Below are 14,357 nucleotides of genomic sequence, written 5' to 3'. Positions count from 1 at the left end.
AAACGAAAATGGCTGTAATTCACTATTAGGACATTACACACACATCAGGGCATGTCCTACCTTTTACCTACAATGCACCCTGCCTATGGGCCTACCTTAAGGGTGACTAATATGTATAAAAGGGAATGGTTTAGGGACTGGCAAGTGGGTGCACTTGCTCAGTCAACATGGCAGTACCAGACTGCACACATGCTCTGCAATGGCAGACCCGAGACACACTTTACAAGCTGCTCCAGAAGGTGGCACAATCAGAGCTACAAGCCCAACAGCAGCATTTGATTTACAAGCCCTAGGCACACGCAGTGCACTGTACTAGGGTCTGACAAGTAAACCAAACAAGCCAATCATGGAGTCACTAATCCATACATCAATTTACCAAAGGGAGCACTTGCACTGTGGCACTAAACAGCAGTGGCACAATGCCCAAAAGCATCTAAAACCAGCAAAAACATAAGAGGCAACAGCAAAAAATGGAAGGGAGACCCACGCCAATGGTGCCAGGTCTAACATACAGAGATATCAAGCAGGGGTTGAGCGTCAGGGTATCACCCACAACCTAGGAAAGTCGACTCTGTATGCATGACCAAAATCCTTGCAGTCGTGGGCAACCCCAAATGGTATGCAGGAGGGTACCCCACCACACCCTCAATGACAAAGGTCCAAGTCAGTGACTCCCATTGCTTTAACTGGACCAACCAGAAGGCTACCTGGATGGTCATCTACCCGGGGATTAACATGCAGCCCCCCATTCTTCGTCCTCCGAGATCCGCTTCCCTTTTCTCCCTCAGTGTTTTCAGGGTGGATTGATACTGTGCTAGGAGTATAGCGTAAATCTGAGACATGGCATGTGTGTCTAGTGGGGAGGCCAAAACCCTGTATTCCTAGACGTTCTCCTCTTCTAGATCGTGGACGATGTCAATCCAGCGGTGAAGATCGACTGCACCTGCATAAAGCTTACAAATTGTCCCCATGCAGTTCCTCAAATGTCAATCATCCCTGCTCCCCTTGCAGGTCCCCAGGCTTCAAGATACCCAGTATGTCCCACTGCAAATGTCCCTCCACACCGCTCAACTCCGCGAGGATACTGGACTCCCACAATGGTGTCTCCTGGATCAGCCTATCTGCCCATTCCATCACCCACAGCGCCCCCTTCCAGGTCTGGACAACCACTGCAGTGGGCTCCGGAAGGTATGCAACCCTAGGTGGCCCAAATATGTACCCAACATACCCTCGCGGGTCAGTTGCCCATTTGTCCGCCAGCAGAGATGGCTCTCCCATAGCGCTCTCTGGTCTGCAAAGGACCAGCCATTGACCACCAATAGTTGGGCTGCCCAGTAATTGAGGCACAAGTCAGGGAGCGCAATTCCCCCATCCATCACCCTCCTGGTCAGGGTAGGTAGGTCCACTCGGGGGCTGCCACTTTACTAGAGCAAGAATCTCTCTTCGGACTCCACTGACTTAAATAAATAGCCTAGGACCTCGAACAACACATTTTAGAGAGCATATAGAGAAACTTGGGTAGATAGATCATTTTAAACAATGCCGCCCTTCCTAGCACTGAGAGCAGGAAGTGTTGCCAATGTTCCATGTCCCTGTAGAAGTTTGTCAGAATTCGGCCCAGGTTCCTCCTGTGGAAGAGGTCCCTGTCAGTGGTCATATATATATACCCAGTTAGGCAAACCCGGTCTCTTCCCATATAAATGGGTAAAACCTCCCTGATCAGGGCTGCCAGAGTGTGAGGGGAAATATTAATTTCCCTGAATGAATTCTAATGCCAGAGGAGGAGCCAAATATCCAGATAATATCAAGGACCCTCATAAGGAAGTTATCCTGATCAGCGAGGTAGAGCAAGATGTCATCAACATAGAGGGAGATGGCGTCCTTCCAAACGTCATCCCAACACAGTCCCCTCAACAGCGCATCCCCCTGATCCGGCTTGCCAATGGTTCTTTAGCCATTGCAAAGAAGAGGAACGACAAAGGGCAGCCCAGATGGGTACCACTGCCCACTGTAAAATCTTCTGATAATATCCTGTTGACTCAAACTCTTGCTGCCGGCCTATAATAGAAAAGACATACCCACACCAGTTAGCGGGGTCCAAAACCCACCCTCTCCAGGAGGAGCATGAAATTGGGCCATTCCAGGGAGTTGAAGGCCTTCTCAGCTTCAAGCACCAAGACTACAGCTGGCTATCTCACTTGTTGTCTACGGGCCAGACATCCAAACAGATGTCAGCGGTTGTTCAGCATAGACCTTTAGGGCATAAAGCCGGACTGGTCAGGGGCCACGAGGCGATAATTTAACCTGCATTAGGTGGTTCACCAAGATCTTAGCCAATACCTTTGATTGACTGTGAGGGATATTGGCCGGTATGAGGTGCAATCCGTCGGCGTATTACTCGATTTATGAATAAGAACGATGTGGGCCTGTCCGGGGTCTCTAGGTAATTCATCCTGATGGAGGCACTGAACATGTCCCTCAATGGTTGCGCCACCTTACTTTTAACACATTTAAAGAATTCTGGGAGGAAATCATTTGGTCCCTGCCATTTCCTGCTTTTCAGTTGGGTCAGCTCCCTTTCTGTGATATCCTTCTCCAAAGGGTGTCTATCAATCAATCAATCAATCAATCAATCAATCAAGCATTTATATAGCGCACTACTCACCGGAGGATCTCAAGGTGCTAGGGGAGGGGGGGTCCGCTACTGCTCGAACAGCCAGGTCTTGAGCTGCTTCCTGAAGGCAAGGTGGTCCTGGGTCTGGCGGAGGTGGGTCGGGAGGGAGTTCCAAGTCTTGGCGGCCAGGTAGGAGAAGGACCTTCCTCCTGTGGTGGCTCTTCGGATGCGGGGGACGGCGGCGAGGGCGTGGCCGGTCGATCGAAGCTGGCGTGTGGGAGCGTAGAAGTTGAGGCGGCTGTTGAGGTATCCTGGGCCTTGGTTGTGTAGGGCTTTGTGTGCGTGGGTGAGGAGACGGAAGGTGATTCTCTTGTTGACCGGGAGCCAGTGCAGGGCCAGTGCAGGTCTCTCAGGTGTCCGGAGATGTGGCTGCGACGGGGGATGTCCAGGATGAGTCGTGCTGAGGCGTTCTGAATCCGCTGGAGTCTCTTCTGGAGTTTGGCGGTGGTTCCGGTGTAGAGGGAGTTGCCGTAGTCCAGACGGCTGGTGAGGAGGGCCTGGGTGACCGTCTTCCTGGTCTCGGTGGGGATCCACCGGAAGATCTTGCGTAGCATGCGCAGGATGTCGAAGCACGACGAGGAGACGGCATTGACTTGTCTGGTCATGGAGAGGGAGGAGTCCAGGATGAAGTCTAGGTTGTGTGCGTGCATCTATATGCCCTCTTTAGCCTCAGGACTAGAAGATCGGTAAAAAACATGTCCACATGTACACATGTCCTTAACTGCCTCCGCAGAGAGGTGTAGGGCATAGAGATCCCGGTAATAATGTGAAAAGGTTTGTGCTATGTACTCATCCATTTCTACCAGTACTCCCTGGGACGTATGGATCATAGACATCCACCTATGGTTTTCTTTATTTTTGGCCAATAAAGCCAACAGTTTCCTAGTACCCCTGTTCTTAAATCCTACTCTGTTAGGCCTTGTATATTGTCCTGGCCTCGGGGTGCAGCAATTTCCTATATTCTACTCCAAGTTGGAACAGGGGATCCAACAGGTCTGGATTTGGGGCCTCCACATGTCACCTCCCCTCTCTGTATCCCTTCCTCCAATTCCACTACCTGGCTAGTCTATTGCGTCTCTTCCCACATGCCCCCATCATTAAAGCACCTCATCTGCAGTCATAGGGGCAGTCCTCCAGAGATAACCATATCAGTGCCCGACTGTCCAGAGTCTCTCGCCAACAGTTCCCAGTAGTTTTGCCTTGGTGTATGAGAACCTCCCTGCCAGTGCTGCCACAACTCTGTCCCTTTCCTGTTGTGCTTCAACCTTGGTGGGAGCTGCCCTGCAAATGGCAGGAGGACTGCACCTCCGCCCCTGTATTTGCCATCCAGAGGAGCGATCTGCATTCAGAGTTGCAGGGAGCAGGTGAACCTGTTGTTTCAATCAGTCACACATCTCCCTAGCTGTGTAGATGAAATGGGATCCAGATGTATCAAAATAGGGAGGCAAGCTGGGAATAGCAGGGCACTACAGCCCTGTAGTCTGGATTAATGTTGACCAGTTGGGCGTCGATTGTCCAGGGCCCATGGGAGCGTGCATGCTGAAGGATGTTGTCTCTGCCTCTAAAGTTCAATAAGCTGGCAACAATTGGTCTAGGATGGCCTTCCAGTACTGGTGGTTTACCAGGTACCCGGTGTGCCATTTCCACTGTAAACATATTCAAGATCTTTCCCTCCAACACTGTAGACACCAACAACTGTTCCACAAACAATTCAACACATTGCTCTTCCGCACGCTCATGCAACTCCACCAGGTGAATGTTGTTGCGCCAAGAGCGACCTTCCACTTCCTCTAGCTTAGCAGTGAGAAACTCTATATCCTTCTGCATCTTGTGCAGTTGAGCATCATGATCCATTACCGTTGGGTGTAGCTGTGCCAATGTGGATTCCGCTGTATCAGTTGTGTCTGCCAGCTTTTTATAATCTGCCTGTAGTAGACCATAATCCACCACCACTGCTTCGATCTTCTGCTCCAGGGTGTCCCAAATGGCTGCCAGAATGGTGGCAGTATGGGCCTCCAAGTCCATATCTGCGCCCCTCTTTGCAGGGCTGGCAGCGGGGGTCCGTCCCCCATCCTGGCCAGGCCCTCTTGTTTGTTGCAGACCACTGTGTATTATTTGGGGTAAGCGCCTCTACCATGGCTGCCTGTCTACTTTCCAGTCCCAAGACAGCCCTCAAAGCCTCTGGGGTAGTAGGGCAACAGGGCTGGGTGCCACAGCCCAATACTGTGAAGCAAACAGTCCTCAGCTTGGCCTTTACCACAGCAAGAAACCCAGCCACCCTTGCCACTGCTGCCCCAGGGCGCCTCCAAATGTCAGGCCTCGTTCCAGCAGATGGGCACTATAGAGGCCATCACTTGCCCGGTGGAGTTAGGGCTGACTTGCACCCTCTCCAGTGCCCCTCATGTTATCACAAGGCCCAAGTCTTCAAGGGGGCCGAAAAGCGCTAATAGAATGCAGCCGAGGACCTCACTGAAAAAGGTGCTGATGGGCAGCCGCAGTACACCCGTGAACCCGGGGTTCCGTTCCCCAACCAGTCTGGGACAAAGGCCTTCGTTGCCCGGAGCTTGACTCTATGCATCCGACTCCATTGCTCTCTCATTCTGTGTAAACGAGTCTCCTATGCAAAAATTATTTGAAACTGTGTAATATAAAATTTTAAAACAATTTATTTAACATGAAATTCAGAAATTACCTGAATTTTATCAGCGAAATAAAAAAGTTGCCACTGTGTAGTTTCATATGCAATTGTCAAGGCCATGCTGGGTGTCTTGCACCCTACCTACCAAATCATCTTTCATCCACAAGAAGACACCACTGCTTTGGCTGACGTTTATAGCTTTGAGAACTGTGGTTAGGACTAGTGTGAAAGGAATTACAAGAGCTGTACCCCTAAAGGATCATTTCTCAGTGTACCCTTTGGTAGCTTCATGAGAGCAGATATGAAGTTAACGTTTGCCAAGCTTCCTTGCTTGTGTTCGCAGAATATTCAAAGTGGCGGTTACCTCCTTAAGGTACGATTTTCACTGATATAAGTACAAATAAGCCTATATTTGTAGATATTTATTGGCATTTTGTAGTTTCTATTAATTTGGGTTTGTTTTGTGGGGTGAGTGGCATTTTGTGTGACTATGATGTCAATTATACCTAGTTTCATGTGGTATCAGCCGGTCTTAAAATATATATTTGCTTTCTGTTTTAGTGATAGAAAAACGGGAGGTCTTGCTCTAATATGTGAACTTATGGATATGAATATTTATGAGCTGATACGAGGTAGGTATAATTTTGGCTTGTAGATATTGCCAATCAATGTCTCAATAACTGCTACTAATGTGTTATGGTTCATGCAGTTGTAATATGTTGATGTTTAACAACATTTTTAAAAATTGTAAGCATAGTTATTTTTTTTATAAGCAGTCTTATACCAGAGACTTGGTTATATATCTGTATAATAATTACATTGATAAAGGTACACTTTCTTTACTTTTACTCTAGAATTTGCTTGACCCGAAAATTAAATGGCAATTTTCTAACCTTGCTTACCATTCTGAATTTCTCTAGAGTGCACTTTGCAAAAAGTGCCTTTTTGGGCGTCTTAGACCTTTTCTGCTTCACAATAACACTATTACCACTGTTTTCTACCCAACGGTTGTATGTTACAATACCGATGACATTCATATAGACCTGCAAAAATATTGAGTCCACTATTTCAACTCCTGCTATACCGTCAAGGTAAGTGTTCATAGGGTATTAGAGATTTACGATTCCTAATTCACAACTGCTTACCTTGACAACAATTTTGTGCACTCATTATTTTTGTAGGTCGATACTTTGCTCATGATATACTGACGCCCACTCCCTCTCTGCTCCGGCCCTCATTATAAGTGATGCATTTCAATGCCCTGAATCCCCCGCTCGAAATCACTGTTACTGCTGATCCAGGTAATTTCAGAAGGTCCGGGGGGTGGGGGGGAGGAGGGATGGGGGGGGGGGCAAGTGGGGGAAGAGGGGAAGTGAAAAAAGGACTTCGCCTGCTGACTCGTGCATGATTTCCCCCACTATTCCACGATGAGACTTTGCCTGCCTGCAACATGTAACATATCTGGGTGGAATATGACACGTTATTTCGCATGCCATTACTTCGCATGCCATTACTACGCGGGTATTACTTAGCAATAACCGTTAGTACGCATGTTTTTAGTTCGCATACCATTACATTGAAAGTGGTAATGTATGCGAATTAAAAACTTGTCTAGGTATGCGGAATAACGTGACATATTAAAAACAGACATGTAACCCCCTTTTTAAATGTTTAAAACACAACACTAGAATAAATAATAAATCGAAATACACTAGCCTACACATCTAAAACTCTAAAACACTACCAAAACACTCAAACACTACACTACCGAAACACCACTACATTACCCTAAACCCTAAATCACTTCCCCCTGCTCGACCCCCAACACTACCCAAAAACGTAAAACACTACCCTACACTACACTAACACCACAACACTACCCTAAACCACCACCCCCATCACTACACTGCCCCTAGCCCCACTCCTTTCCCTACTCCCAAACAGTACCCTGCACGACACCCCGACACTACCCTAAACCCTAAAACACTACCTTACACCACAACACTCCCCTAAACCTTAAAACACTACCCCCGAGCACAACATTGCCCCTAGCCCCAGTCTTTACCCTACTCCCAAACACTACCCTGCACGACCCCCGACACTACTCTACACTACACAAACACAACTACACAACCCTACACAAGTACACAACCCTGCACGACCCTACACAGCCCCTACACGACCCTACACAGCCCAACGTACCACGCGTGGTTCCAATCTCCTCCCCCTTCCTGCTTCCTCCGACTTCCTCCATCGTGGGCTTCCTACGTCCTCGCCTGCACCCGGAAAAGCAGCAGCAGGCCGGAAAAGCACCAGCAGCAGAACCTCAGATCCTCACTAGAGCAAATGGCTGCCATGACGACCTCCAAGAGCGGCGCCCGCCCCCGACGCATGCGTTGTACAACACATGCGATGTAACAGCACGCGTACTAAAGCCTACGCGTTGTTACATCGCATGCGTACTAACGCTTGCGTAGTAATGGTACGCAAACAAATGTCCGTGTACTAATGGATGCTTCCCCAAAAAACTGTTGGACAACAGCTGTTTAGTAGGAATAAACCGGTGCAACAGGTCAAATATAAAGCATTTCCTGGTTGGAGTACAGGCTCATTTCGGCCAATCGGCAGCATGTCCTGTGGCCATTTCCAGCATCCAGTTCTGGCTGGTATGGATGTCGTGTGTGTAATATAGCAATCTATTACTCGTCTGTGTGTTGTGAACCCGGTGTGTGCGCCCCCAACTGCAGGACTGCGTACATCTGTGTCAGGCAATATTTACTTATGTACTCATTTCACAAGTGGTATTAGACCGGGTGCAAACTGCCTTCCTTGTACTAGTTGCACACAACATTTTGATAAATAGACCAAAATGTTGAATTGTGCAAACTGGTACGTGTGTGAACATTCCAGGTTGTACAAATTAGAACATCTATACACGTCCTAAGGTGTGCAAATTAAAATTTCACACTATTTTGCCAGCAAATTTCTTACCAGGTTTTACCTGCCAAAAACATGTGATCAAATAGCATGGGCTAGGCAATTTGGCCATGGACAAATAACACATGTGCAAATAGAGAATTGGCAAATACAACCTAGCATGTGCATTTGCACCTAAAACAGAATTAGCATGATTGTTGCAATAAGGACCTACTACTTTTTCTACTTCTATTGAAATTATGAGTATGCTCTCAATCCCTTTATGGTCCTCATTATAAGTAGCCTATTATTTTGGTGCGTGGATACAAGTGGGCCAGATTATCTGATCCCGTGCAGTATGCCCACACCAAATAACAGTCATTACAAATTTTTGATCCTGGAATGATTAATAACATGCTAACCTGGGAATACCAAGTCTCTTTCCGCATGTCATACCTTATTCCAGGCCCAAAAATTGACTCCTTACCGCAGCCATTTGCCACCTATTTTAAACGGATGGCAGATGACACCTGGGAGAAATACTGCGGGTGGTGGCCTGGGAGGCAGGGGTTGGGTTCAGAGGGAGTACGGGAAACAGCGTTTAGATAGCATGCCATTACAACGCAGTCATTACAACGACCTTGTTGTAACATCGCGAACCATTAAATCGTAAGTTGTTATAATGACTTGCGATAGTGGTCACAAGGTGTTGGATTTACAATTCAACACCTTCCCATTTGTTGCACAAACTGGAGTAGGAATAGTAAATAATACTATTCCTAAGTCCAATGGGCCCCCTACAGCAAGTCGTTGTAACAACTTGCGATGTAATGCTTTGCCATGTAACAATGCGGTCGTTGTAACATCCACGTTATAATGGCATGCAATCTGTCACATTCGTAGTAAAGAAACATATTCAGGGAGTACACCACAGGGAATGGCCAGTGTTGAGTGAGGGGCTCGTGATCTCGCCAACATTAGCGCAGAAAGTGGGGTGGGCGGAACCTACAGCCACTACCCAGAGGCATCCTTGTTTTTTTTAATGTGCAGACTAGCACCCAAAAAAAATCGGCCAGGTGTTTCCAGATCTTAAATTACCAGGCCTGGAACCACCAGGACACTTGTAGTTGCAGAAGCAGTATGGCCCTTGGGGATACCGCTTTGGCCAATTCCTAGTGAAGCCGGACCTCTCAAACCTCTCCCTCTTTTCTGGACTTACAACATTCCTTTTATTTCTTCCGAGTTGTTTCAATCTCAGCAGCGGCCGGTAGTGGGAGTACGGGCCGGGCGGTGACGTGGGGAGGGGGAGGGGGAGGGGCAGGGGCAGGGGGGTAGTAATGTATGGATTACGGACTTTAAAAGGTAAGTAAACATAAAAATAAATAAAACGAATTATGTTGCGTGCACTGCATCGCATTTTGGGATGCAAGAAATTTGTTTTATTTATTTTTATGTTTACTTACCTTTTAAAGTCCGTAATCCATACATTACTAACCCCCACCCTGCCGATCCCCTTTCCCACGTCACCGCCCGGCCAGTACTCCCACTACCGGCCACGGCTGTTCAATCTGTATATTCAGTTCTCCTCCTCTATTCTACCATTTTAATCTATTTTGGACCATTGTTTTTTGGTAGCATCTATTTGTGTAGTGTTTCTTCAGTTTCATTGAAAGGAGGGTTCCTGCTCCACATTGCTGATATCGATTTTGTAAGTAGTGTTATGTATTTTAGTATGTATTTAAACGTATGTGATCTATTTTTTTTGTATAAGTATTGTTTTTGTTTTTTAATATATGTGTTACATTTTTAGTACTTATCAATTTTATTTTAATTACATTTTGCATTTTTTACTTCCGTAGTGGGTTGTGGGTTTATAGGGGAATAGGGTGGGATGTAATTTAATTATACTAAATTAATGATTATTTTTTATTTAGTAGTATTTATTTAATTTAGATTTTATAGTGTTAATTGTGGCAAGTAATTTATTAATAATTGGTTCTTAATATTAAATAATTGGTAATTAATTAAAGTAATTGTGTTCATTTTTTAGGAGCGAGTTGTGGGGTTTATAGGGGTAAAGGGTGGGAATGAATTTAATTGTTATAAATTAATGATTTGATTTTAAATGTATTAATATTTATTTAATTTGGATTTTAGAGTGCTAATTGTAGGAAGTAATTTATTATTAAGTACATTTATTTTCATTAATTAATAATTATTAATTAATGAATGCTAATTAATACATCACAATTTAAATATGGTAATTGTGTAATTAATTTTAGATGTGAGTTTTGGGGTTTATAGCGGTAAAGGGTGGGAAGTAATTTATTTTTTAATTAATTCTGAAGTGTTGTCAATTGATATTAATTTATTATTTTAAAATTAATTATGGAAATACATTTTTAGGTGTGAGTTGTGGGGTTTATAGAGGTAGAGAGAGGAAAGTAATTTATGTTTAATTAATTAATAATTAGTTAATCATTAATATTAAGTAATCAATTGATCATTAATTAGAGTAATTGTTTATTATTTTTGTTTGTGAGTTTTGGTTTTATAGGTGTAACATTTGGGAAGTAAATTAATTTTTATCTGTTTTCATTTGTTTTGTAATTAATAATATTTCTTTAATTGATAGTTCATTATGTTAATTATGGGGTATATTTTTTTAATTTAGATGTGTGTTGTGAATTTTGTGGTGTTATAGGGTAGGAAATAAAAAAGATTACATTTATGTAATCATGTTTTTTTTTATAAATAATGTTTGAGTAAAAATAGTTATTTGTTTGTAAATTATTTTAAAATGTATTTCTAGGTATTTGTCATATCTGTTCAACATTATATTATGTTTCTATTTTTTAAATATTTTATATATTTTTCATTTTATATATATTTCAATATTTTGTGTTGATGACATTTTGTTTCTTTTTAATTTTGAACTGACTGTAGTGGGAATATTAATTGTTACCCCTCTGCTATCCAGCACTTTCCCTGCTGTTGCACTCACTGGAGTGGGAATAATAATTTTAACCCCTCCGCTATCCAACACTTTCCCTAATGTGGCACTCACTGGAGTGGGAATAGTAATTTTTACCCCTCCGCTATCTAAGACTTTCCCTACTGTTGCACTCACTGGAGTGGGAATAGTCATTTTTACCCCTCCGCTATACAACACTTTCCCTACTGTTGCACTCACTGGAGTGGTAATAGTAATTTTTACCCCTCCGCTATCCAACACTTTATCTACTGTTGTACTTACTTAAGTGGAAAATGTAAGTATAAAGACTTTTAAATAGTTTAATGTATTAATTTCTAATATAATATTTTTTAGTTAGATTTTATGTTATGGGTATATATATATATATATATATATATATATATTCATTGAAAAAAATCATTGGTTTTAGGGGTGTTATAGTTAGCTGAACATTTCAGTCTTACAAAACCATTGAAATTCCTCCATTATAGTTATTTGTACTAACTATAACTCGCTCACCCGCAATCTACTGCTGATGATGTCACATATTACATCATTCATGACATGGTCAGTGACACCACTGATGATATCACTGATGACATCTCAAATGACATCACTGATGACATCTCAAATGACATCACTGATGACATCATCCAGTGAATGTGGTTTGGTTCGATATTTAAATAAGTATTATATATATAGCAATCTGCATTGAAGACTGAGTGGATGTATAAGTGTCTGTTTGGAGGATTTAGTAGCAGTGTGATTGTCTACTTTAACCACTTCGGCGCTCATGACGAGCTGAGCTCGTCATGAGTTGCGCCGCTCGCACGCTGATGACGAGCTGAGCTCGTCATGTAACGCGGCTTTTTGCAAAACGCAGCACGCAGCACGCAGCGCGCAGCGGGAAAACCGCTAGCGCGCATGCGGTTAAAGTGTCTCACTAAATATATGGGATAGTGATTAAACTGTGAATATCTGTATCACTCTGTCTCTTGTTGTGTAAACTACAACATAAGTTGGTTACTAGCTATGTGAAAGTCTATATTAGTTATTAATTAGTTAAGTGAGTATTTGTATGAGATAGTGAATGTGTGTGTGATTGGGTGGGAGGTGTGGGACTGTCAAAAGATCTGTAAATAGTTGATTTAGTAGGTATATGAGGTTAAGACTGTTGTGGAAACAGTTGTTTGGGTGAGTGAATCTCTTTATGGGTGTAGTGATGAGTAAATATATTTCTCAATGGTACATGTCCAACAAAGCAGAAATATAAAAGGCAGTGTATGTGACAGTTGTTGTATATAAATAAGTATACATAAGACTCAGTGATTGTATGAGTGACTGTATCGAAAACTGTAAACTTGTAATAGTGATTTTATAACACACTAAGGGGCAAATTCCGATGTCGGACGGACTCAGGTCCGCCCGACATCGGTCAGGAGCTTTAACCGACCGACCTGCTGTGGTCGGTTACGGCCCTGCTAGTACGTATGGTTCACAATGCAAGCATGCATTCCGAGCGGAATGCATGCCTGCATTGATAAAAGCAGGGGTGCAGTTCATCCCTGCACCCTGTGGCCGGCACCCCAAGGTGCCTGCCACCGGGTGCAGGGATCCACAGAGGGGCACCATAGGTGCCCCCAGGCTGCCATTCGGCGGCCTTGCACCCATGGGGGCCCTGCTGGGGCCCCCAAAAGACAGTTTCCGACTGCCTTTTCATGCTGGACAGACTCCTGGCATTGCGTTCGGTGACTACCACTTGCTTATTGGGCCTTTTCTCTCATTCCCTTTGGGAGACTGTTGCGCATGTGCTCCCACAAGTCCTGGAGGAGGCACTGGCTGTGCTCACCCAAGCTGTCAAGGATGGGAGGGATGGAGCAAAATTCACCATACGGTGTGGCCTAGATACAACCAATTCATTAGGCAGATCGATTTCAACAATGGTGGCCTTGAGGCGCCATGCCTGGCTTCGTATAACTGGCTTCTCGGGTGATATCCAAGCCAATTTGATGGACATGGCTTTTGACTGAACCCACCTTTTTGGGGAAAAGGCAGACTCCGCCCTGGTCAGGTTCAAGGACTCTCGAGCTACGGCCAGATCCTTGGGCCTCTCCTCCGCTCCCTGTGGCCAGTGTTCCTTTCGTGGCAACGGAAGGGGTTTCCAGCCACGTCAGCCATATCCAAGCCACCGTCCTGCGCAGACTTCCCAAGCCGTGTAAGGACGTGTACGCGCTACATTCCGATCTCGGAATGGAGGCCATAAGTCGACGACCACACTGCCCCCAGCAGCCTCAGCCTCCAAGAAATCTTAGACTGATTCTCCAGGACCACACTGCTCCATTTGGTGGGCGAATTCGTCATCATCTCCCCCACTGGAGATCCATAACATTGGACAAGTGGGTCTTGCAGATCGTCCAGGAGGGCTATTCCCCACCTTTTCTTTATTTTCCTCCTCCTATTCTGCCAAATCAGAACGGCTGACGGAGGATAATTCAAAGTTGCTCCAAGAGGAAGTTATGGCCCTCTTGGCCACAGGAGCTTTAGAAAGGGTCCCAGTTTCAGAAGTAGGCAGTGGCTGTTATTCCGGCTACTTTCTGATTCGGAAGAAGAACAAGCGGCTACGGCCTATTTTAGATCTTCGGATTTTCAATCTCTTTCTCAAAAAAGAGAAATTTAAGATGCTCACTCTGGCTCAGGTCATGTCTGCCCTTGACCAAGAGGACTGGATGGTAGCGTTGGACCTGCTGGACGTTTATTTTCATATTCCCATCCTGCCGGGCCATAGGCGTTACTTGCGGTTCAAGGTAGGCCACGAGCACTTTCAGTTTACTCTGCTCCCCTTTGGTCTTACAAGTGCCCCTCGGTTGTTCACCAAGGTTATGGCGGTGGTCGCAGTTCATCTGCGCATGTTAGGGGTGTTGAAGGCGTCTTTGTCCCAGGCTGTCGTCTCCCACTTTCAGACTACGGCGAACCTTCTGCATTCACTGGGGTTCTCTATAAACGTGCCGAAGTCACACGTGAGTCCTTCTCAGACACTCCCTTTCATCTGAGCTTATCCTCCCGAGCAGCAAGTCCATCACATTCAGTCTACGATTCGGATATTTCAGCCTCTGTCCTGGATTTCGCTGAACCTGTTGGACCTCATGGACTCCTGC

The 14,357-nt window shown here is 45.0% G+C and overlaps 1 protein-coding gene across 5 annotated transcripts in view; it reads left to right on the top strand.

Moving 5' to 3' along the window:
- MOK (MOK protein kinase) overlaps window positions 1-14,357 on the top strand; it is an 830,279-nt gene that overhangs the window by 225,589 nt on the left and 590,333 nt on the right. For all 5 annotated transcript variants that reach the window (XM_078660202.1, XM_078660201.1, XM_078660205.1 and 2 more), the window contains exon 4: window positions 5,874-5,944. In XM_078660202.1, coding sequence (XP_078516328.1) covers window positions 5,874-5,944 — 71 coding nt within the window. The remainder of the gene's footprint in view (window positions 1-5,873; window positions 5,945-14,357) is intronic.

This window comes from Lissotriton helveticus, chromosome 9, assembly GCF_964261635.1.
Source record: "Lissotriton helveticus chromosome 9, aLisHel1.1, whole genome shotgun sequence".
Classification (NCBI taxonomy): Eukaryota; Metazoa; Chordata; class Amphibia; order Caudata; family Salamandridae; genus Lissotriton; species Lissotriton helveticus.
Note: the sequence above shows the minus strand (reverse complement) of the source record. Positions and strands in the feature narration are given on the sequence as shown.